General features: G+C 46.8%; 1 protein-coding gene across 1 annotated transcript in view; it reads right to left on the reverse strand.

The window, feature by feature from the left end:
- Window positions 1-544, reverse strand: part of TGM3 (transglutaminase 3) — a 40,287-nt gene extending 39,743 nt beyond the window's left edge. Inside the window, exon 1 of the mRNA XM_070588970.1 lies at window positions 338-544. Coding sequence (XP_070445071.1) covers window positions 338-344 — 7 coding nt within the window. The 5' untranslated portion in view covers window positions 345-544. The remainder of the gene's footprint in view (window positions 1-337) is intronic.
- Between the last annotated feature and the right edge of the window lie 24,954 nt (window positions 545-25,498).

Consider the following 25,498-nt stretch of genomic DNA (forward strand, 5'->3'; position numbering starts at 1 on the left):
TTACTGACAGTTGGGTAAAACCGCATTGAGAAACACGGGGAGCAGGTGCCAGCCGGCTTGACACGGCAAAGCTCATCCGTCTGTCTAAGCAGATGTGACCTCCAGCTGGGTTGAATGCCCTGCCCATTATGCAGGACTACATTCCAAACATGTATACCTGGGACCAAGCTGAGGGACTAGGTAGCCACTGAGAAAGAATAGAACCCTAAAATACTAAGATCCAGCCATCAGAGCCCCCAAGGCAACTGTCTGGAGCTGGACGCTCTGGTCTCTGCGGAGGTTCAGGAGAAGCACAGGCTTCCAGCAAGGACCTGTAGAGAAGACGCCACGCACTCACCACTCATGTTTCTCCTTCCTCTGCCTCTTCTCCGGCTCGTCTGGGAATGGCACGGTCAGTGGGGAGACGGGCTGCCGGGGATGGCTGTACCATATATAGAAGCCTCTCCGACACACCCCAATTAGGATTCTAATGAGGTGGGCGAGGCACCAGGTCATTCCTGTAGTGCCTGTAAACGTTTCACTTACGACATACTTGTCACCCAGTGGAAGGTCATCCTGTTGGGCAAGACCAGTTTGGGGAGAAGAGGGGAGATAAGAAAGACATGCAAAGAGTTCACTTTTATGATCTTTTTCAAAGATAAACAACTTCCTGGATTGTAGGGTTTAGGAAGTGATGTCACGCTTTTTTTGAAGCATCTTGTCCAGAACTGGTGTGAGAAGTCCTCTGGTCAAAGAAATGTCTCCACCAAACCCAGAAGCAGAAAATTGCTTAGCCCTTTCTCGCTAGACACCATATGGGTGTTTTCCACCTGCACAAGGAGTGTGAGATGCTCAGCACAGCGCGGCTGTTCAGGGTTGCAGTGTAGCAGAAAGAGCAGTTGATTGGGGATTGGAAGCACTGAGTTCAGATGCTGGCTGGGCTCTGGGCCATCATTAAAACTTGAAGCCCTGTCTGTGACTGAGGGAATCACGCCCGCCCTTCTCAGAGTACCAAGTGGTGGGAATAGTCACCCAAGGCGATGCAGGTGGAAAGCGCATGGATGTGTGCCGTCCTGGATTAAACCGAGATATCATCAGGAGCTGAACGTCAGTTTGATCCCAGGTTAGGTGGGGGTGGGGAACTGTTCTTTTTAATGAGGCGGCAGGACAGCCACTGAACTTGCGGTCACGACACGGTTTCATCCAGGTTCCGCCATGTGCTGTCTAAGGCTGGAGGCTGAGCCATAACTTCTCCTGCACCCAGCTTCTCCATCAGGAGAAAAAGGGAGTCTGGGGCATTCTGACAGTCTACATTTTTGCTTGCTTTTTTGTTGTTTTCAAGGGGATATGGTTTTCAAAAGATCCTATTGTGGTTATTTACAAGAACACAGGTTTCCTGTGATAGATAAGAGAGTTAAAAAAAAAAAAAAAGATAATGCTTCAAGGATTCCTAACGGAGAAGAAAGTTCTCAAGGCTTCCCCCAGAACTGGAGTGGGAATGAAGACCTGGCACCATGACAACAAGGTTAGGTCTTTAGGAAGAAGGCGGGAACGCTGGATTTTGAGAAAGGTGGGACTGAATAGACGTGGTTGGAAAAGAGGATCAACGTCCTCTCCTCCTCTGGGCCCCCACAGCGTTCTGCACACTCTAGGACCTCTGTCACCACGTGTATCTCACTGCCCTGGAGTGGTCTGTTTGTGTCTGCCCCATCCCCAGACTGAGCTCTCCGAGGGCACAGACTGCATGTTATTCACGTACTCTCAGATCCTCGCATGGGCTCGCCACACGGCGGGAGCACATAGATTTTTGAATAAATGAATCAGTCAACGTAAAGATGGAAATAATCACCACCATCAGTTTCCTGCTCGCCACGGGCAGGCACTGGCTAAACACTTCACATATATTGCCTCTTCTCATCTTCAGATCCATCCTATGACATATTATTTTTGTTATCCTACTGGGGAGAAATGAGTTAATCCGCATCTATGCAACCAGGAGATTCGCACCCACATGTGAGCGACTTACTTCCAAGTCTGTTTGCTTAATCTGGAAGTCCGCTGCCTAAATGAGGTGGCATCTCAGCCTTTCCCAGGCTCTGCATCCGTGCCAGGAGAATGTGGCCGCTGTTGGCTCTGGCAGATGACCAAGAAGAGAGCAGAGGGTGGAGAGAGGTATGGCAAGGGGTGCTGGACCCTGAGTAGGAGGTTCGAGTGCGGGTCCTGGCCTCTGCCATGGCACTAGCTATGACCCTGGGCAGGACCCGCCTTATGCTCAGTCAGTCCTGCCAGAAACCCCAAGAGCTATGTGAATCAAATGGGATGAATGGATGAGAAAGTGATCCGCATGCTCCGAAGCGTGTTTACAGAAATGAAGGGTTTTTATTTATTATTATTACTGCTGTTGTTGTTGGCCTGGGAGCCAAGGAAAATTGGACCCTGGGCATTCCTTTGAATGACCTAGTAAGGCAACCTGCAGAGGTGACAGGGAGGCAGTGATGCCCTTGGAGAAGAATCCTGAGGTCACACAGACATGGGTCCGAATTCTGGCTCCACCAAGTCACGTCACCTCTCAGAGCCCCCATTTCCCCTTCTGTAAAACTGAGGTAGAACTGCTGTGAGAATTAAAGGGGACAGTGAATGTAAAGTGCTGACACAGCCTCTGGCACAGCCTGGGGTAATAAATTAGCACTGATATTGTTAGTTTTCTTTTTTTAAAACAAAATTTTATTTATTTATTTATTTTCTTTGACGAAGATTAGCCCTGAGCTAACATCTGCCGCCAATCCTCCTCTTTTTGCTGAGGAAGGCTGGCCCTGAGCTAACACCCGTGCCCATCTTCCTCCACTTTGTATGCAGGACGCCTGCCACAGCATGGCTTGCCAAGCGGTGCCTTGTCCACACCCGGGATCCGAACCGGTGAACCCCAGGCCGCCAAAGGGGAATGTGCACACTTAACCACTGTGCCACTGGGCCAGCCCCTTAGTATTCTTATTGTCCTTAAAGAATCCCATGGTCCCGAGTGTTGCAGATTTTGCAATGGGACCCACAAGTGTGGACAGCGGTGCCTGACCACTGACCATTTGGTCTTCCCCTGGAAGGATCTGTAGCTGATCAATCTTGACCCCAAAGTCGTGTGGTGGAAACATGCCCAAGTTGGATTCAGAAGACCACAACTGAAAGCTGGGCTCCGTGGCTTGCCCACGGTGTCACGTTGGGGAGCTCTTTCACTTCTCTGAGCCTCCGTTTCCTTGCCAGCCTGCCCACGCACCTCCTGCGGAGAGGCTCAGAACCGTGGAATTGTGGCTGTGACACTCTTCTGTGGAGGGTGGTGTTGCACACACGTCAGGGCCAGCTTCTCTCTGTCCCTCTCTGCTGCTCCAGCCGGCGGCGCTTTAGCCTGCTAACTGCCCAGCAGCCCGCCTCCACCGCTCCGAAGGGAGTCTGCCCTGAGTCAACTTTGCATTAGCTGCCGGAGGACTGCTCCACGGCCCCCGCAGCCACTGCCACAGCCCCAACCTGCAGGCGGGCCATAATTTGCATGCTATGTCACAATTTCAGCTAAATGATTTTCAATTCATAGGTGGAGTCACCCGGCTGCGCGCAGGACGAAATTCCTGCCTGGCCACGCCCTGCAGCTCCGACTCCAGTTAAGATGGAACATGCAAATATGTGCGTTTTAAACAACGAGACACTAGTTGATCATTTGCCTTTTCTTCCCTATAATTAAGGGATTTAGGGTTGCTGAAGATTTCACAACGCGTGGAGAGGCACAGAATCTCACGAGAAGTCACAGACCCAGGCTTTCTCCCAGCACAAGAATCCCTTTTCCTCACGTGTGTGTCTTGAAAACTCTGTTTAAGACCCATCTTCTTCCATTTCACAGGAGCTCCAGGAGGGCAGGACTTTCTTCCGTACGGGTCACTGCTCCATCCCCAGGGCGCCACTGCCCATGGCCTGTGACGGACTCTCAGTAAACTGGGGTTAAAGTTCATTGAAAGGACCAGAAAGTTCTTCCTCATTTGAACTGAGAATTTGTCTCTCTCGAGCTTCTGCCCACTGATCGTCTCTGCTCCTCCCCCGACCTCTCTCTGGGCCCACGTGAAACAAGTCTGGGGCTTCTGTCATCCAACAAGATCATGTTCTCCCTAGTCTGGCAAACATCTCCTCCTTCCCAACAAGTCTCCTCTTTTCTAGGTTAAACCTTGGTTTCTTCAACCATTCTTTTTTTTTTTTTTTGAGGAAGATTAGCCCTGAGCTAACATCTGCTGCCAATCCTCCTCTTTTTGCTGAGGAAGACTGGCCCTGAGCTAACATCTGTGCCCATCTTCCTCTGCTTTATACGTGGGATGCCTACCACAGCATGGCTTGCTGAGCCGTGCCATGTCTGCACCCAGGATCCAAACCGGCGAACCCCGGGCCGCTGAAGTGAACATGCGCACTTAGTGGCTGCACCACCCGGCCGGCTCTCTTCAACCATTCTTGATGGTGAGATCATGCTACTCCCCTCCTCTGAGGTCTTCAGTGGCTCCCCATGGCCTATTACAGCCCAAAGTTCTTAGTCTGGCATTCAAGGCCCCCTCAGTGTATGTTCAACCTTGACTCCATTATTTTCTACCACTCCTGCATGAACTCTGCTACTCAGTAAGACATGTCTAATCATGTTTCCCTGAACCCAGTCTGATTGTCGCTGGCTCTACACCTATTTATAAAATGCCCCCGCCTGGAACACCTTCCCTATGCCTCCTGTATCCAGGTCTCATCGTGACCAAGGCCCAAAGCAAGTCTCCCCCTCCTCCTGATCAGTCCAGTGTGTTGTGGAAAGCGGGTTTGCAATGAGACAAGCAAACCCAGGTTTCAGTCTCAGAGCCACATTCTAACTTCTATGAGCACGTATTTTTATAATCAGACGGACCTTGAGCAAATCACTTAACTTCTCTGAGCCTAAGGTTTCTCCTCTGAAAAATGGGTATAACGAAACTGCACTACTTGCCCTCTAGACCATTCTTTGGAATCATGAGAGAACATCCGTAAAAGCCCTTCATGGAAGACAAGATGCACTGACTTCCCCACCTCTGAGCCTCTCGAACAACGCCCTGTCACTCAACAGGCACCTAAGAAGACAGTCTAAATCTCTTAGTGACATTCCTTTGGGAGAGGAATATGCAAATCTGCATGGCTGGCCACCATTTCCTGGTGCCAGGCTCTGTGTTAAGAGTTTCACATCAGCTAACTTTTAAGCCTCATGACAACCCTACAAGGGAGAGATTACGACTTCAATTTATAGTTAAGAGACCAGAGGCTTAGAGAAGCTAAGTAACACGAGAATGTTACGTAACTAACAAGTAGCAACATCAAGACCTGAGCCGGGGTTGACCCGATCACAGAGGCCCCATCTATGCCACTCTGTCCCTGACGAATCCTCCAGGTCAGTGAACCTGGGTCTTTCTGGGTCTTTCGTTCAGGAGACTTTGTTACTGACGCTGGCAATGGTGGTGTTAGTAACTCAGAGCAGATCAGGAAGGCAGGGCCCTCAAGGACTAACAGCGAAGCCTTGACTTCAATGTATTTATGCCAAATTTTCCACTCCCACCCAAACGAAGAAATAAAACAAAGCAAAACTTTGAAGAAAGAGTAGACATGCACAAGTCCCTCATAGCTCATGTCAGCACTCGTGTCATCATATGCCCGGTTGTAAGGGTGGGTGGTCAGCACTAGGAGACGCCCAGCCTTCCAGAAGATAGGGCACAATGATACTTTTCTTAAAGGACAGAAACTGATAAGAACTAAGAAGAGGTGCATACCACTTGTGGAAAGAGTTCAGAAGGAGCGTTGATACTGATCGTGGAGATAAAGATGAGTTATTTATTGAGGAGGAGGTGTTTCAGGTATGCCCCAAAGGCAAAGATCACAGAACCTTCCAGGCAGGAGGAGAAAGAGTGGAGGAGAGCATGCAGCCTGTCCCGGGACAAGACTGCAGATGAGTTCATCTGGAACGCACAGCGCCTGAGGACAGTGGGAAAGGGCCAGAGAGGCTAGTTCCACCCTGAAACAGAATGAGGATGCATAATCCCGGGGCAGCGGAAGGCAGATGAGGGGCAGTCCCCGCTCACCATGTGTTCCGGGCCTCTTGATGGAAGCCTTGGTTTGTTCCGCCAAGCTGTCACTCAACCATTTGTGAGCATGCAGTGGAAAAACCAGGGGGAGGAGAAGAAACCACAGCTGCCCACCTGTGGGCTCCAAGGCCACAGCCCGGAAGGTCGAGTTTGCGTCAGAGCGCTGGCACCAAGAGCACGCTAGAGGACAGGGAAGTCAGGGCAGGCCACCACGGTTGTGTAAATGCCCAGAAAGGAGAAGACCAGAGAGGTCATCACCCCAAACCCTTCATTTTATAGATGAGGAAACCAAGGCCTTCCGCGAAATGACTTGCCTAAGGTCACAGAGTAACTGACCTGCTTCTCAGGGCCGGAAGTGTTCAGGGGTCCTTCTGTCCAACTTGTTCCCCTTACCCATGAGAACACTGAGGCCCAAATCACCTGGAACTAGATTGCAGGCTTTCCAGCTCCGTACTCTGCTCTTCCCAACACTCCGTTTTAGTCCCTTCCTGGTTTTCAATTGAGAAACCCATCCTAGCAAAGCTGAAGGGGTCGGGCATACAAGATTAGGGAAATATTTTTTCAGTGTTATCCATAGCAGGAAATATTATTAACATCATTACACATTTGTACAATTATCACAAAATGTGCTTTCACATTCACCGTCTCCCCTGGTCCTTACCCGGTTCCCAGGAAGCAGGTTTTAGAGCACTGCCATCTTGCCAGGGAGAAAATGGATGTCCAGGTAGGTGGTGTGTTTCAGCAGAAGCCAGACTCAAATCTAAAACTTTGGATTCCAAATATCTTGCTCCTTCTTCTCCACTTCATGTTAGGCACTGATAATAAATGAGTATCAGAAAAGAGTAGGTCCAAGATCATGTGTGGCGGATGCTCTGTGGTAACTGTAAGTACAATGTTGTGCATAATATTTGCCATCTGACATAGCTTAAGCTGCCAGAATATAGATCTGATTTAGGAAGAAACCTAAAGGTTTGGGAAGGGAAGAAGGGCTGTCCCGGGAATGTGGTAAGTGGGGGAAGGCAGAGGCTGGGCTGGGAGTCTGACAGCCTCAGGGAGCCCCCTCTGCCCCCGCCCTGCGGCTCACCCCTGCCCCGCGGCTCACCCACCGGCAGACTCAGAGCAAGGGCACCCTCTCAGGATTCATTTCCCAGCCATCAAAGTGATAAGAGAACTGAATGGTTAGTTTACACAAGATCTGCCTGTAATCTGAGCCCTTCCCATGGTGCCTGAAGAATGAATAGATCACCCACAAGTCTGTAAAGAAAAGAAGAAAGATTAGAGGGAGGGGTAAAGAATTTCTTCTGGATTCCATTCCTTCACCCACCCAACATTCATCACGTCCACCATGTGCAAGGCTCTCTTTAGACATTTTGAGAAATGGAAAAACGAGTACTTTTTATGGAGGGCAATTTGTACCAAAACCTGTAAACCTGAATGTATACAAATGCGTATAAAAGGACGATCCATAACATTGGTTAATAAAAGGAAGTATTTTGGAAAAAATGTCATTGCTCAGTAACAAGAAATTTATTAAATTGTGGCAGATCCACACATTATCTATGTAGATATGAAAAATGTTGATCTTAGGGATTTGACGTTGAAAGATGTTCACAACATAGTCAAAAACAAAATTGTATGCATGAATGAACATATTTAAATAAATATATGTGAAAGTGACACATATACACATCCTCGCTCTCACAGAAAAAAATCTAGTATGTAGTATATAAAGGACTACATTCTAGAACGTAAAAAGTGGTCTACGTGGTGTGATGAAAATATAATCTCTCAATTCTATGCTTTCTCAATTTTTTACAATCAGCACATATTTTATAATCAGACAACATATTTCCATTTTTAAGAAATGACCGTATCATCACAGAAAGATGTTAATGACATAGTCGTATAAAAGCAGACTTTAAAACTTTATGTATGGGATGATCCAATTTTGATATATCCTTATAGCAAAGGTAGGAATTTTAAAAGCCTAGAATGTTGTACAATAAAATACAAATGGTTTGTGTTCCCTGATTTTGCTTTGCCACATTGTCAGGTGTCTATAAGGAATACACATAAATTATGTAACAAGAAAGAAATGTTTTCTTTTTTCTAAAAAAGTATTAATAAAATAGAATTCCTGCCTTTAAAGAGTGGACAGTCTCACAGAGGAGACTAGAGAGAATACACGTGACTAAGATACACCATAGGGCCTTGTAGGTTCACCTTCTGTGAGAGGTCAGCAATCAAAATGGAATAAGGACTCCAGAAGAGATTTACGGAAGAGAGAGCATTTGATCCAGGCCTTCAAAGGTAGGTATAAACAAACAAAAATTGGAGGAAAGGGCATTTTCAGCAGAGAAAAGGCAGGGGAGCAGCACCTTGAAGAGGCTTGATCAGATGTGATCAACTCTTCTCACTCGCCACGTCCCCCTAACCATCACGCCCTAACTATCAAGCTCGTCAATATCTTCTCAAACGAGGCAGCTGTGAATGAGCCAAAGGGTGCACTTTCCATTTTGATTTGATCTTGTTACATACTGATTGAGGCAAATAAAAATGGAGCCAGCACCAGATGACGCATTAGGGAATTATTTTATAATTTGAGTATTGGCTCTTGGCTGGATCTGACTGGCAATTTTGGGCTTCGCCAAGTTTATCCAAGACTAAAGTTTCTTTAATTCTCAAGGACAAGTAGGAATTTCCCATGCAACAGATTTAGATCTTAGTTTCATGCATCCATTTTATTGATCCATATAAAATGCAGAAGGCCAAGGCTTGTCCTGGCATAACATGGGCCTTCACAGCAAGGAAGCAATAACTTTAAATTAGAAGAGTCACTTGCGTATCATACTAGAACCCTCTCTCTGGGAGGAGTCAGGACAACAGGAAAGGAGGAAGTTCTGGGAAAGGCTCTGTTCACCTCTCTGGAATGTAAAGATCTGGCAAGTCCAAATGCTCTTAGAGATGTGGCAATAGTCATAGGACTTGTGCACAGGGAACATGAAAGGAAATGGAATTTCAAGTCAATTACAGCGCAGGACCAAATAACGAATTTTCTAGCCACTATCTGCTACCAACAGGCCCCGCATACTTGGCCTCTCTTCATCTTCTGCCCTGCAGCAAAGCGCCTAGGAGGACTTCCTCAGGCTCTGAGTCTGTCCTCACTGATTAGTCTGGGTGAAATTGGAGCACTAAATTAGATAGCTGGAGACTGAGGTTCTAGTCCTGGCTCTGTCACTCACTCACTCACTCTGGGACCTTGGGAAACGAGGAGCTCGGTCTAAATCAGTAGGTCTCAACCTTTTCTTCAGCCCCTACACCATCACATGCTCTACTCACACTCGTCAAAAACACCTCCCATCAGTCTCAGTGACTGTCAACCAGCGCGGCCACGCCCACCACTCTGACCCTTGCTGAGAATCTCTGAACAAAATCACCTTCACGTGTTTCACACCCCCCAACTCCTAAATGTTAGGATTCTAGATGTAAATTATCATCAAAAGAGCCTTAAAAAAATAGATGCACAATTATGCTTACATGCACCTGTATGTACTTAGACAATATCTGGAAAAATTTAAAAGGAGCAGCCAAAAGTGATTTTTCTCTGGGGAAAGGACCTATGAGCCTGATGGTTAAGGACACAAAGAGACAGACTTTTCGCTGTTTACCCATTGATTTTTTTTTTTTTTTTTTTTTACTGAATACGTATTAAGTTAGGAATTTCTATTCACTGTGTGTAACAGAGACCCAAGGAATGGCGACTTGAACAATCAAGCGGTTTTATTTTTCTTACTAAATGAAAAGTCTAGGGCAGGCTGTCTAGAGCTGGTTCCATGTTATTAGGGACCCAGGCTCCTTCCAGCTCTCTGTCCCACCATCCTGAGACTGTGGCCCGCGGTCAGGTCACAAGCTCACAGACAGCTGCTGTACCACCAGGCATGACCTCTGTGCTTCAGGTGTGGAGGTAGAAGGCAAAGAGCATTGCCTGCTGATTCTGACCCCTTTAAAGAAATTTTCTGGAAGTCTGCCTCAGCAGCTTCTGCTTACATCTCGTTGCTCAGAATTAGGCGACTAAGAGAGGCTGGGAAATAGAATTTTCTTACTGGACATACTGCCATCCCATGCAAAATTGGGGTTCTGTTAGTAAGAATGTAAAGAATGGATATGGGCTTGGCAATTAGCAGTGTCTGTCATACATGTATTGTTTTTTCTTAATTACTATTATTAAATCTTTATCTTTTTAGAATAGTTTTAAGCTCACAGCAAAATGGAGGGGAAGGTACAGAGATTTCCCATATGTCCTCTGCCCCCACACATGCATAGCCTCCTCATTACCAACATCCTCCCAGAGGGCACATTTGCTACAACTGATGAAGCTACGCTGACACATCGTAGTCTCCCGAAGTCCATGGTTTGCATCCGGGTTCAGTCTTGGTGTTGTACGTTCCATGGACTTGGACAGACGTATATCGACATGTATTATGGTATCCCACAGAGTATTTGTCCTTCCCTAAAAATCCCAGGTGCCCTGCCTATTCATCTCTCCTTCTCCAAACCCTGGCAACCACGGATCCTCTTACTGTCCCCATAGCTTTGCCTTTTCCAGAATGTCATGTAGTAGTAATCCTATAGTCTGTAGCCTTTTCAGATTGGCTTCTTCCACTTAGTAATATGCACTTAAAGTTCCTCCAGGTCTTGATAACTCATTTCTTTTTTTTTCTTTTTTTTTGAGGAAGATTAGCCCTGAGCTAACATCTGCTGCCAATTCTCCCCTCTTTGCTGAGGAAGACTGGCCCTGAGCTAACATCTGTGCCCATCTTCTCTACTTTATATATGGGATGGCTGCCACAGCACGGCTTGCCAAGCAGTGCCGTGTCCACACCCGGGATCCCAACCAGCGAGCCCAGGCCGCCGAAGCAGAATGTTTGCACTTAACCACTGTGCCACCAGGCTGGCTCTCATTTCTTTTTAGTGCTGAATAATATTCCATGGTCTGGATGTACCACAGTTTATTTATCCATCCACCTACTGAAGGACATCTTGGTTGCTTCCAAGGTTTTGGCAATTATGAAGAAAGCTGCTGTAAACGTCTGTGTGTGGGTTTTTGTGTAGACTTAAGTTTTTAACCCCTTTGGGTAAATACCAAGGAGCCTGATTTCTGGATCGCATGGTAAGAGTGTGTTTACTTTTGTGAGAAACTTTCAAACTGTCTTCCAAAGCAGCTATTTGTTTTGCGTTCCTACCAGCAATGAGTGAGAGTTTTTGCTCCACAATCGCGCCAGCACTTGGTGTTGTCAGTGCTCTGGATTTTGGCCATTCTAATAGGTGTGGAGTGGTCATGTATTGTCTTTTCAAGAAAAAAAAAACATAGAAAGCAAACAAAGCCTTGAAATAAGGGGAGAAAAAAGTCACAATGTGAGATGTGACTATGTGAACAGTGAAGTGGGGAACTCAATGGACTCCCCCAACGAAACAACCATTTAACTAGTAGAGAATTATAAAAGACCATTTAAAGTCTCCGGAAATTGTTCTAAAGCCATACAGCAAATGGAAAAACACTTATTTAAGAAAGTCTACTACTTTCAGTAGGAACAGCGAGCGTCTGTGACATTTGAGTCATATCTCTCTCCCATTCTGCCCCCTCTCGTGCGATGACAGTTCTGCTCCAGGAAGGGGATTCTTCCTCTGGGGCCACTCACCTGCGTCACGTTAAGGGCTGGGCCCTGACCTGAGAGTCTGGATTTTGGAGATATTTAGTCCATGCGTTTTGTTTCTGTTTTGTTTTTAGCAGCAGAGACTAGTTTTAAGGAGAATGGCTTTGGTTCCCCTAGGACTGTACCCCTATTTCCCGTTAGGACAGAAAGCAAAGAAATAGGACCCAGAATTGAGATATCCAGGCTTAGGAACTTACTGTTTCCTTGGGCAAGTCACTTGCCCTCTTTAGATTTTCGCTTCCTCGAGAGAGAGACAGAAAAAAAAAAAGCCCAACTAAGAAACAGGAAGACACTCGAGACTGTCCCAGACTCAAGAGTCACGATATGACTCTACTGTCCCCACAACCCTCCACGCCTGAGTCCTGTTCTTCTCTCCTCCCATAAGTAACTCTCGTACTCTCTGTCTCGCTGTCTCTGACTCTCTGTCTCTCTGTCTCTGTTTCTTTCTCTCTCATGTCCATTAAAATGTCTATGTCCTGGAATGCTCTGGAAGACGTATTGGACCGTGTTGCAGAAGGATTTGGTAGCGGTGCTTAGAGCTCCTGATGCCTGATTATATCAGAAGACTAACGGCAAAAGTCAGGTCCTCACGGGAGAACTAAGAAGCACGTCTGGGACGGAACAGGTCAGGAGGCAATTCGTACACCGAGGGAAAGTGGAAAGCGAAGAGGAGGGCTGAGGCAGACCTACCAGTTAGGGAGGTACATAGTAAGGGGATTTGCTGCCTCCCTCATTCCTCCCTTCCTTTCCTGCTCTCCTTCCTCTCTTGGGAGTGGAAGAGAAGGAAGGAGAGATGCCCTTCAGCGTATGCCCTGTGCCGGCCACCGCATTGGGTTCTGTGCAGAGCGTCCCCCGCTTCAGTCATTCACACAGCATATCTACACACCAGCTCTGGCATTATTTCCTTAGTATTTGTCTTGAAATCAACCCTCTTTTCTTTTTTCCCTTCAACACACATACCTACTTTAGCCTTGTACCAATCAATAATATCCATAACAAGGTTTGCTGTGTTAATCATTTTTCTAATGCATATTTAAATAAACCTAACTCTTAAAATTAAAAAATCCTTGTCCCCATATCAGAGTTATTTGTACCACACTTCGGGATACATGTAGATTAGCCCATTCTGTCTTTGCAAGCACTCTATGGACAAAGATGGTTGTCCTTAGCCTACACATGAGGAAACCAATGTTCAGAGGGGCTCTTGCTCCAGGTCATGAAACTAGAAAGGCAGAGTAAGACTGGAGGCCACGATGTCTCTCAGGCCCATGTCCTTTCTCCTCACATGGCCCTACCGTGGGACGGGAGGAAGAAAAGAGCTGTACAAAAACCAGATCAGTCCACGGGGATTCCGACGCAACGACCCGACCAGCTCGTTCAGTTCCTACGAGGAGCCAAGCCCCGCTATCTCTTCTTGCCTCCCTCGCAGGCTCCCGGTTTCCTCCACGACAATCAAGCCCCATGTCTGGCACCAATCTGATGTTGATTTGTGTTTTGTCAAGTGGTGGCTTTGCTCCAAGGGCAGATGCTGTAATGGCTGTGCTGGTGGCAGAGCTCCCGGAAGCCCTCCTGAGCCCTGCCCTTTCTGTTTGCCATCACTCGGACAACCGCCTTTGTTTCAGCTTCCTGTCCAGGCACACAGGTCTAGGCTTTGCCCTCGAATTGAAGCCTGAGAAGTGTCTTTGACTTTAGGTGGCAGGTTTATGACAACGGGCATTTATTCTGGAACAGTTTGAAAGCATTCTCTCATCTTCTGTTTTCATCACCAGCATCTAGTTGCCTAGCACAGAGAGGACACGCCACTTGGCAAAGAAGGGCAGGATTCTCTTCTGCCTCCCTCTCGGCCCCTTCACCTGGGTTCTGCTGGGGTGTGGTCCTTCTGTGAAGCTGAGAGAACACATTCAGGGTCATGTGAGGACACGGACTCGGCACACCCCTCTGCTACGTTGTCTGCCCTGCCGGTGGCTGGCTCTGATTCTGGGGGGCATGGGGGTGGGAGGTGGCAGAAGAATGTCAGAAGTAGTGGGTCAAAGGAACTGATACTTGGTACAGGCCTACTACGTGTACTAGACACATACTATGTGTACTATGTGTACTAGACGGTTGATAGCTGTTATCTCATTTAATACTCTCAACAACTGGGGTCGGGCCTGTGGCCAAGTGGTTAATTTTGTGTACTCTGCTTTGGAGGCCCAGGGTTTTGTCAGTTCGAATCCTGGACGCGGACATGGCACTGCTCATTAGGCCGTGCTGAGGCGGCGTCCCACATGCCACAACTAGAAGGACCCACAACTAAAAATACACAACTATGTACCAGGGGACTTTGGAAGAACATGGAAAAATAAAATCTTTAAACAATAATAATAATAATAATAATAATAATACTCAACCTCCAGCCTTAAGGATTAGGTGTTATCACGCTCATTTCACAGATGAGGAGAGCAAGCCTGGAAAGACAAGTTAACTTACTTAAGGCCACACAGCTACTAACAGGCAAAGCCAAGATTTGAACCCAGGTCTGTCTGACCCCAAAGTCCATGGTCTTTTCACTATACCAGGCTTGGGAAATCATCAAGATTTCCCAGGCTCTGTACTTCACGACACTGGTTCCTCAGACAGGGGGAGGAGGAGGCCGGAAGATTTTAGAGAAAGTTGGCTTAAGTGAAATCAAATAGATGCCTTTGCAGCAGGACTTCTCAGAGCCTTTAATATTTAACACATGTGTGACTGTCCAAGAGGGACCTGTAGCGTGCTACATCATCCAAACTACCCACGGAGACTGTTTATTCTCCTGTAAAATATCTGAGAAACCAGAATTTTACAGAATAATTTGGAAAATATTCACCTAATCAGACTCCTTTATTTTAAGTACCAAAAGGAAGGTAGGGGGCCGACCCCATGGCCAAGTGGTTAAGTTTGTGCACTCCGCTTTGGCTGCCCAGCTTTCGCCGGTTTGGATCCTGGCCACAGACCTACACACCACTCATCAAGACACGCTGTGGCGGCGTCCCACACAGAAGAACTGGAATGATTTAGAACTAGGGTAGACAACTATGTACTGGGGCTTTGGGGAGAAAAAAAAAACAAGAGGAAGATTGCCAACAGATGTTAGCTCAGGGCCAATCTTCCTCACCAAAAAGCCAAAAAGCCAAAAAAAAAAACGAAGGTAGGAGACTTGCCCAAGGAATATGACAAGCTGCTGCAGAGTAAATCCAAACACATCGCAACCTCTCTCTCCTGTCCTGCCTTCCCGTCTCAGTAGAGAGACTCTGCCCATTTCATCAGTGATGAGGAACGAGATAAGTACCACCACATGCTGGGCGCTGGCGTAAATAAGACACAGTGGAGAGGCAGCCGCGTGGCAGTGCGGCAATGGTGTTGAGGAACCTGTGGCGGCACGCGGGACTGCCCTTGAACCAGGCTTGCGGGGCTGGGAGGGCTGCCTCGGAGACTGAGGTCAAAGGATTCTACCCCTGCTACCTACCAGCAGGTGTCCTGAGGTCCCAGAGCGCCTGCCCCCTCCCCCACACATCCATCATAAATAGCAAGGATGGTTTAGGACTCCATCTCCACTCGCATCCTCAAAACCCTCCCTTCTCTCGCGACTGTAAGCGAAGCAATTGGCAGAAATATAGATTCCTTCTTCTTCTTTTTTTTTTTTTTAGTAATGTTATGATAGATTACAACCTTGTGAGATTTCAGTTGTACATTTTTGTTAGTCATGTTGTGGGTACACCACTTCCGCCTTTGTGCCCTCCCCCCACCCCCCTTTTCCCTGGTAACCACCGATCAGATCTGCTTGTCAATATACTAACTTCCACCTATGAGTGGAGTCATATAGAGTTCGTCTTTCTCTGACTGGCTTATTTCGCTTAACATAATACCCTCGAGGTCCATCCACGTTGCTGTGAATGGGCCAATTTTGTCTTTTTTTATGGCTGAGTAGTATTCCATTGTGTATATATACCACATCTTCTTTATCCAATCATCAGTTTCTGGGCATGTAGGTTGGTTCCACGTCTTGGCTATTGTAAATAATGCTGCGATGAACATAGGGGTGCAAGGGACTCTTGGGATTTCTGATTTCAGGTTCTTAGGATAGATACCCAGTAATGGGATGTATAGATTCCTTCTTGTTTCTGCTAACAGTGGCTGAAATCACTCTGCAGTGTAAGCTCAGCTGATTCCTGGGGTGTCTGACGGCAGAGCGATCACAGAAAGTCAGAGCTGGAAGAGATCTTGGTGACTGACTAATCCAAACCACACTACACATGGGGACGGGGAGGCCTGGACGCCGAGATCTCACAGTCCTCGAGCCTCAGCATGGGGTGCCCACTCGATCCGATGGCTCACATTTTAGGTCCAATGTGATACTTAAGTTATTGGAGTTTTTGAGCTTGCATTCCAGCTGCGAGCAATGGGGGGAGGATGGGAAGTGCTCGTATCCAGTGCCCTCCTGCAATGGAGCCCGCACGCTGGATCCTAGAAAAGACCAGGACTGGGTGCTTGAAGCAGGAAGTGGCTTTGCGATGCTTCCTTTAGGTCTGAAGTGCTGTGGATGCTCCATGGGAGGGAGTTTCATGTCAAAGGTCAGAGCATGGCTGACACCCAGCTGCCTCTCAGTGCCCCTGCTCTACCCCTGGCCAAATGCCCCTGGCCATTTGCTGGGCACATTTTCTCTCTTGAGGTTCTAAAACCTGTGTTCGAGAGACTCAAGGCCCAGGATGGGCAGGCCGTGCTGCTGGCAGAGTATAGATTACAACTAACTTGCTGGGGCAAGAGTGGGTCTGATGGGGCTGCCGCCTGAGCTGCAGGAAGGCAGAGTCGGCCTGGCCCTGAGGGATCCTCGCCTCCTGCTGGGCCCACAGCCACAAGCGTGGCCCAGGGCCAGGCCCTAGTACTACAGTACTCAGGTATTGACATGGTGCTGCCTGTTGCCTGGACAACCCGGAACAGTCCTAGGCTGCGGACCCAACCATTGCTAAAGCTCCCAGCCCTGAGATCAGAGGCCACCCTCCCATCCTGCGATCCGTCCCTACTTAGTGGGCATTTTTCTGAGGTCAGAGGTAGGTGTCAAGTAACCATCCTAGAGGAAGTGCCCTCTGCAGGTCAGACAGTCTCTGGAGTCCAGCTTTCAATGCTGAAATTTGGCCAGGCGGATGGCTGTGATGATAAAGGGTCTGGAAACCCAATTCTTCCTGGAATGTTTTGAGGGACCACCCTCTGACTCAAGAGATCTAGCTTGGAGATGCTTAGTGGCATGGGACAGAAGCATGTGGATTACACTCTGCAGCAGCTGACGGGCCGTCACATTGAAGAGGGATTAGCTTTGTGTGCAATGGGCTGCAATGTAGAAGTATCTGGGTGGCAGGTTTGGGTTCAACCTAGGGGCAACCCTTTCCTGAACTCAGATAAAGAGGGACAGTGCTGCAAGGGCTGGTGCCTTTGTCCACCACAGAAGGACAAATGGAGGCTTGATGACCGTGACAGAAATGTTTTGGAGACAGTTGGCAGATGGGCCAGGGTCAATGGGGTTATACGAGATGGTCAATTTAAGGTTCCTCTCAATTTGGAGACTTGAATTCTGGAAAATTCCTGATAAGAGGATGGTTGCCCTTCTCGGTAGAGGTTTTCCAGTAGTGCCTGAATCTTTCCTGAAAGAAACAATTTGTACATCTCTCCAAACACCTCTGGATTTGTAGAAACCACATCCTTTTCCTCACCGTTGACACTGTCCTTCCTCCTTTGGGGCTTAGTAATAAATACCTGGGGTTCTAAACTTCTAAGATTTCGCTCTTCAGCCATGAAATTCCCTGGGAATAAATAAGCCCTGTCTTCTCTGTTGAGAAATCTGTGCCAGAAACCAGGATTTCAGTACCAGGTGCTGCTTGGGGTGCTTTAGGGAGTACATGTGTGGATATATTTTTTCCACTCCCTTTGCCAAGCTGGCATTATTTTACCCTTGTGATTGATGGCTCACGAATTCATCTTTCTGCTTTGGTTTCCTGATGGATGATTAGAAATTTGACTACTATTTACTGCCATCTTCACTCTGCCTTGGGCTCTTTGGGAAGCAGAATGCCAATTTGGTCTCTTTACAACTCCTCCAGAGAGAGTGAATAATGATTGAATTTACAGAAATGTAAGTGATTAGGAACGATCAGAGAGACCTGAGATACCCCCAAATCCTCACTTCACGGAAAGCAGGACTGTTTCCCTCAGGGATAGTCCACGGTGTGTGTTCAGAAACCAGCTCTCCAGGGAGAGCTCATACAGGAACACAACCAGGCTTGAACTCAGAAAACAGGGGTTTCAATTATGGTTCCCTCACTGGGACAAACCACTGGACCTCTTTGGACCTCAGTTTTCTCATCTATGAAGTGGAGACTGGTTGATTCATTTGTTCACTCGACAAATCACTGTGTACAAGAGGTTCTCCACTTGTGAAATGCTGCGTGCGTGGAGTCATTGAGAGACAGCTAAAGGAGTTTCCTAAGTTATAAGGTGCATTGTGAAGACAAGGGATCGTTGTGTATAAGACAGGATTTAGAATATTTTTTCCTGTCTAATGAAGCCCATTGTGTCCAGTTCTAGGGAAGTGTCTCTTAGCAATGATGCCACTTCTTTTGAGGCTGATGCCACTGGAAATATGCCAGCTGAGAACAGCTCTTTTCCTTTCCTTCCATTCTGTCCACAGGGAAGAGTCTGTGCGTTGATGAGAGAGTGGAGGCCAGCCTCCTTCTACGCTCGAGCTCTCGTCAGTTCCCTGCGGGTCTGCGTAACTGCTAGGACCTCTCTAGACACACGCTCTTCTGAGAAGCTCTGCACATTGTGGTACAAGGCATCAGGCCACTTTTCTGTTCTGGGGAAGCTTAGGAAGGCAGGAAGATGAAGCGATGCTAAACAAAAACCCATTCCTCTTACAGACACCTTTGCCCCATTGCCTATAAGCCTCTGTCTCTTTATCTGTAGAGCGAGGATTGTAATACACGGCCTGCTTACCACACAGAGCTGTTACCACACTCCAATGAGACAGTGTTGTGAAAGCGCTTTGCAAAGTTATAAGGCCACATACTAACGTCCAGGATTATTTTTCCACGCTTACCCCTGATCTTGCATTACCATTTGTGATGTCTGCCTGTCTCCGGGCTTCCTGATTCCCACTGCTGGCTTGGGCTGCAACCACAAGCGACGGCATCTGATTTTCTGATCCTTATCTACTTAATGTTTCCAACAGTTCTATTTTCTAGGTCATTCTATCTGTTTCTAAATACTTGTGTTGAATCATTCTCCCAACGCAGAAGTCGAAATCTGATTTCACCTGATGGCCGAGCTGGATGGCTAATGCCACCCTGTTCCCGGGAGGTGAAACTCGATTTCCTCTCCCTGTTTAAGCCTCAGTCCTGCCTAAGTCATGGTCACCTACAAGTTAATGAATGAGACTGTTTCAAAGTCTTAATGATGTTGCCGAAACAGTCCTAGCACCATTCCTTGCAACACCTCCTAGACGTCTTCCTGGAGTCAAATCTACCGATAGATGGAAATGACCACTTAGCATTTATAGAGCACTTGGTGTCACCAAGGAATTTATGACTTGTTTTATTAGTACTCCTTTAGGCCCTCCCTAAAAAGGTGGTCAATAAGACACTGATAAAGAAATCAGGGTCCTTGGTGACACCACCAGCACTACAAAGCGCCGTTTCCAGGCATAAGACTTGTGTGATTAGCTCCTCCAGTAAAATCCTACGGGGTTGATCCACTTTTGAAATTAATAACAAAAGGATTGCGAGAGCTCCATCAACACAATCAATGAAAGTGATTGGTATTGACTCCCTTTTATTTATTTATTTATTTTAAAGATTGGCCCTGTGCTAACATCTGTTGCCAATCTTTTGTTTTTCTTTCTTCTTCTCCCTAAAGCCCCCCAGTACGTAGTTGTATATTCCAGTTGTGGGTCCTTCTAGTTCTGCTGTGTGGGACGCTGCCTCAGCATGGCTTGATGAGCAGTACCATGCCCATGCCCAGGATCCAAACCAGCGAAACCCTGGGCCTCCAAAGCGGAGTGCACTAACGTAACCACTCAGCCACAGGGCCAGCCCTCTGACTCCCTCTTAAAACTCCACCAGAAAGCTAATGATTTCTGGATGCATTTTCTTTCCTTTTTTGGTGAGGAAGACTGGCCCTGAGCTCGCATCTGTTGCCAGTCTTCCTCTTTTTGCTTGAGGAAGATTGTCACTGAGCTAACATCTGTGCCAATGTTCCTCTATTTTGTATGTAGGATGCCTGCCACAGTATGGCTTGATGAGCAGTATGTAGATCTGCTCCCCGGATCCAAACTGGCAAACCCTGGGGCCCCCAAGTGGAGTGCAAACTTAACCACTATGCCACCAGGCCAGCCCCCCAGATGCATTTTCCTCCAGCCGGTGTAAACATTTCTCTCCTTCCCATATGGGTATCTGGATTTTCCCAAAGGTGGAACAGGGAGCCTGAGGCCCTGAGGAGGGAAGTGACTTGCCCAAAGTCATCGAATGAGTTGGCTGCAGAGCTGAGACCACGGTGCTCGGCATAAAGTAGATACTCAATAAATACTTGATGAACGAATGACCAAATGAACCCAAATCTGGTCCTCCTTTCTCTCCCCTCACTATGCTCTGCAAGAAGCTACTTAGATTCGTGCCATGTTTTCTACTCTTTGGAAGCAAAGCCTAATCTCTAGTCCCGTACTGTCCAGCGTGACAGCCACAGCCATATGAGTGACTACTGGGCACTTGAAATGTGATGGGTTCAAATTGAGATGGCTAGAAGTGAGTCTCAAATTTTGAAGAATCGGTGTGAAAAAATATTGTAAAATGTCTCATTACTAATTTCTTATATTGACTACATGTTCAAACGCTGACAGTTTGGATATACCGGGTTCAAAAAAAAATTAAAATCCACCACATTTGTTTCTTTTTTAATGCGGCTACCGGAAAATTTTAAATTCTATTTATGGCTTGTATTTGTGGCTTGCATTATAGTTCTATTGAACAGCACTGTAATCTAGTGTACAGACATTTTAGAAAAAGAATCATATACGAATTGTTAAGCTTTCAATAAAAATTCTTCAGGCTAGCCAAGAACCTAGGAAACAAAGGTAAAGGAAACTAACTTTCTTTGCAATGAAAAAGAAATACTCCCCCCTCTTTTCTCTACTTAATCCTTTCCCTAAAGTTTCAATTGCCCTGTGCTTAACCACATGCCTGTAAAGCTGGGAAATCCGAGAGGTTTTGGTAGCTGGCTGGGCAGCTGGCCAACCAACCCGGGATGCGATCAGAAGGGCCACCATTCAACCCCCACTGCCACAGGCACAGAAGTCACCCTGAGAACCGGGGAAGTATTTTTAGAACATAGTCTCAGTGAACAAGTTTTAATAAAAATAATTACCATGCTAACTGACATTTTTATAGCTCTTTGCGATTTATAAAATACTTTCAGATACATCATCTCATTTGATTCTCTTAACAGCTCTGTAATATGGGCATTTTTATGATCCCGTTAGACAGATAAAGACGTAAAACTCAAAGAGGCTAAGAGGCTTGTTCATGATCACACAGCTAGAAAGTGGTAGAATCTTGGTCTCCTAATTCAGGGCCGTAGCTCTTGTCTCAGGGCACCCCAGAATCCAGTGCGTGAGCTCCCACTGGCCTGACAAAGGCTCCGTGGCCCCAGTTCCTTTTCTGTGCTGTCTGTCTAGTGCAGATCAACAGTGCAGGAGGAAAGGAAAGATGTAAAGTGGTAGAGAAAAGAGAAATCCAGTTAAGGGGATACATGTGTCGTATCTTGAAGAGAAACCTCCCTAATGGCACACCCTAGTCCCCACTATAATTATCGTGTATACCCACGCACACAGAAAAGGAAGTGCTATCACGGCCACATCCTTATTGGCAGAAGTCTTACCCACTGCTGAGGAGAGGTGGTATTATTTTCTCCATCTGGGGAAACTGAGGCTCAAAGGTCTTAAGTCAGTGTTCATTGCACCACGCTAAGTTGGTTTGTCCATCAATATACAAATCATACGTATTTTTATTACTATTTATTTTTCTTCTTTATTTATTAATTATTCAATAATATCTTGATTATTTATAATCCTAGTTTCTTTGGGTTTACTTTTTTTTCTTTCTCTGGCTTTTAAAATAAAACACCTTAGGTTCTTAAAAAACATCTTTGTTTTCTCATAAATGCACTTAAGCTTACGAATTGTCCTCCAAGTATCGCTTTTGTTGCATCTTCCCTTGGGCATGATAGTATCAAAACCTATTTCATCAATGCTATTTTATTAATCAGCTCTAAATATTTTACAATTTTCACTGGGTTTTCTTTTTACCTCATGGATTATTTAGAAGCATGATTTTTACTTTCAAAAAATAGGTACTGTTTTTAATATATACACATGGTACAAAATTACAAAGAGGCACAAAAAGTATACGGTGAAAAGTCTCTCAAAAGCCACATCTATGTGATTCCATCATGAGACATAGAAAAGGCAAAACTACAGGGACAGAAAACGGACCAGTGGTTGTCAGGGGCTGAGCTGGGAGGGGCTGGCTGCAAAGGGAAAAGAGAAAATTGGGGGCTGACGGAGCGGTTCTAGACCCGCATGTGGTGGCGGTTCCACGGCTCTATGCATTTGTCAAAACTTGGAGAATTGTATACTGAAAAGGGTGAATTGTACTGTATGTAAATTATAACTTAATTTTTAAAAAATTAAAGCCTTCCTCCCCTCTCCACCACTCTCCTGGCAGTTTTCCTGTGCATCTAAAATTCACAGCCATGGTTCTTCTCCTTGTACTGGACCAACGTCTATTTTAGTTACAAGGAAAAGTGTAAAACCATCTAGTTTTTCTCAAAGCCAGTTTGCAGAACATTATTGTGAACCAGTATGCATCCTTCGCAAGTCTCCACATTCTGCTGCGCTTCCCTGGAAATAAATCACCTTGAACAGACACATCCCTACCCCTGGGAGCCACTGCATCTTTAGAATCAACCAGCACTGCCTGGAGAGCTTAGGGAGCTCCGGCAAAGTTCAGTACCCACCTCTCCGGCTCACCACTTGAAATCCAGCTGAAAAGATCAAGTGGGCGCTATGCTTAAACCCTGGACGTCATTCACTCTGCTGTGACATCTTCTAAGTTAGAGTTGAGTTAGAGAAGCTTGCTAGGGCGGCATGGTTATAATTATCCATAGCAAATGAAAACAATCTCATTGTCATGAGTGTTGCTGGGTCGTTACAGCCAAACTGAGATGAAATAGGGAGTGGGTGAGGTCCATCATCATCATCATCTTCAGCCCTCCTTTGAGTCTGCATATAGCAGGCGGATGCGGTAAAAGAAAGCCCCACTGTAGGACTATTTATTAATATATTCTTCATCTTTTTTTTTTAGCAAGTGAGCTAACATCTGCTGCCAATCCTTTTTTTTTTTTTTTCTTTTGCTGAGGAAGACTGGCCCTGAGCTAACATACATGCCCATCTTCCTCTACGTTATATGTGGGATGCTTACCACAGCATGGCATGCAAAGCAGTGCCATGTTCGCACCCGGGATCTGAACCAGCGAACTCAGGCCACCGAAGTGGAACGTGCAAACTTAACCGCTGCGCCACCAGCCTTTCCTCACCCCGCCCCCGACCCAGACCCTATATTCTTCATCTTAATCCAGGAAGTCCCTGCTTAGCCATGAAGTGCATGAGTGTCGATGGAGAAGTCGATCTCTCGAAGCCTCGGCCTCCTCCTTTATAAAATACAGAAAACTCCATCCATTTCACAAGCTACTAGAGAGACTTAGTGAGATAACGGATAGACATAATAGCAACACAGGAAGATGCCTTCAATAAACACTGTGTTTGTCGAATGAGAGTCTCTGATCCTCCTTCTGTAATGATGAGAATAGCCTTCCGTCCTAGTCCTGGGTCTGGAGGTCCAAATGGAAATATCAATCTATGAACTTCCCAACCAGCATCACAGCAACACCAAATGACATAATGGATGGATAAGGGCCTTGGATTTTATAAAACACTGTAATGGCATCACTACCTCCCTTCCACCTCCACACGCACCTTTCTACCTGGATAATTCAAAACTCAGCTCAAGGGCCAACTCCTCCGGGAAGCCTTCCTGGACTGCCTGGCCTGAGCTTTAATGGCCCTCCTTCTCTGGGCTCCCAGAGCCTCTCACAGTGCACCATGCCTGCATGTTTTCTTGCCCATCACTTCCTCTGATCTGGAGGGTAAAGGTCAAAGTCTGTATCTTTCCTGTTTGCATCTCCTGGAGGTACGGAGCCCGCCAGAGTGGGTACACAGATGTGTTTGTTGACAGATTCTTGCTGATGAAATTTAAGTCATTATTAAGAGCAGAGGACTTCTATCTCATGAAGTACCGCTCTCACACAGTCTTCTCCTATCTCTTGACCGGACATAATCTCGCTTTATTCAGAACCACCCAGAGTATTTTCTGTCTTCCTCTCTCATGGGACTTGTGGCAAGTCATCTTCCTCTCTGGTCCTGATGAGAGCAACAATACTCGTGCTGAAGCTTGAGGAGCAGAGAGATGGGAAGATGCTTTGAGGGGATGAAGAGAGAGGAGCTACGGGGGGAGAGCCTGGAACTCTTACCTCATTTCCCTACCTCTCCTTTTTCTGTGGCACCAGGAACACATTTTAGAGACTGAGTCAGGATTAACTCTCAGCCACGCCTTCACTTCCCTGCCTGCTCTGGAATGCCTGACTCTTTGCACGGTGATTTTCTTCTGTGGAAGCCACCAGTCCTTCCCACCAGCCTCCTGCGGCTGACGAACACATGGGTGATTTCCCCGGGGTCCTCAAGACAGTGGTTCTCAATCCTTATTTCACACTGGGGTCATTAGAGAATGTTCAAGACACTTCTCGGCAGCTCATGCGGCAGATTCCCAGTTGATCAACATGCCAGGGGGCCTGTGCACGCCCCAGCTTACATGGGCCACAGCTGGGAGCCTTTAGAGGCGAATAACACATCATTTAGAAAGTCAAACTAAATGGCCCCCGGAAGCCTCTAGCTAATGACCATACATGCTTAAGTTCATTGCCAGCCCCCAAGGCATGTCGAATCTTAGAAGTTGCTGCTGAAATGGCTGTTAGAGGTCAACTGAGAATGAGTCCCCTTAATTCTCAGGTTGGGAACGTGAGGCCCAGAGAAGGTATGTGATGTGGCCGGAGCAGGACTTGACCCCAGGTCTCCTAACCCAAGTTAGTGCTTCTTCCATTAAGCCAGGCTTCGTTTGGGGATAGTGAATAGCTCTCTGCACCAGGTGGTTGGGTGGTGAGGTTCTTAACATTTCTTTCAAGTTAACACCAAAGGCTCAAAATAAGTCTGCAGAAGCTACACCTCCCGTGTGCTTTGGCCAAAGCTGTTGGTGGCTGTTGTGCAGATAATCATGAACAGGAGGATTCCAAAATCACTGGAATTAGGAAGATGTCAAGCAGGATGGGTTTGAGTCCCAGCTCTACCATTGAGAGCCGTTGGAACTTGGACGAGCTACTTCTGCGAGCTTCAATCTCCCATCTGGGAACTGAGTAGATGGCAGCACTGCCATGACACTGCTGCCCAGGACAAAACTTGAAAGTCACGCCGGATTCCTCCAGCTCCCCACCCCTCACAGACCATCGGTCATCGAGTCTGGTGAT

The sequence above is a fragment of the Equus przewalskii genome, chromosome 21, assembly GCF_037783145.1.
Source record: "Equus przewalskii isolate Varuska chromosome 21, EquPr2, whole genome shotgun sequence".
NCBI lineage: Eukaryota > Metazoa > Chordata > Mammalia > Perissodactyla > Equidae > Equus > Equus przewalskii.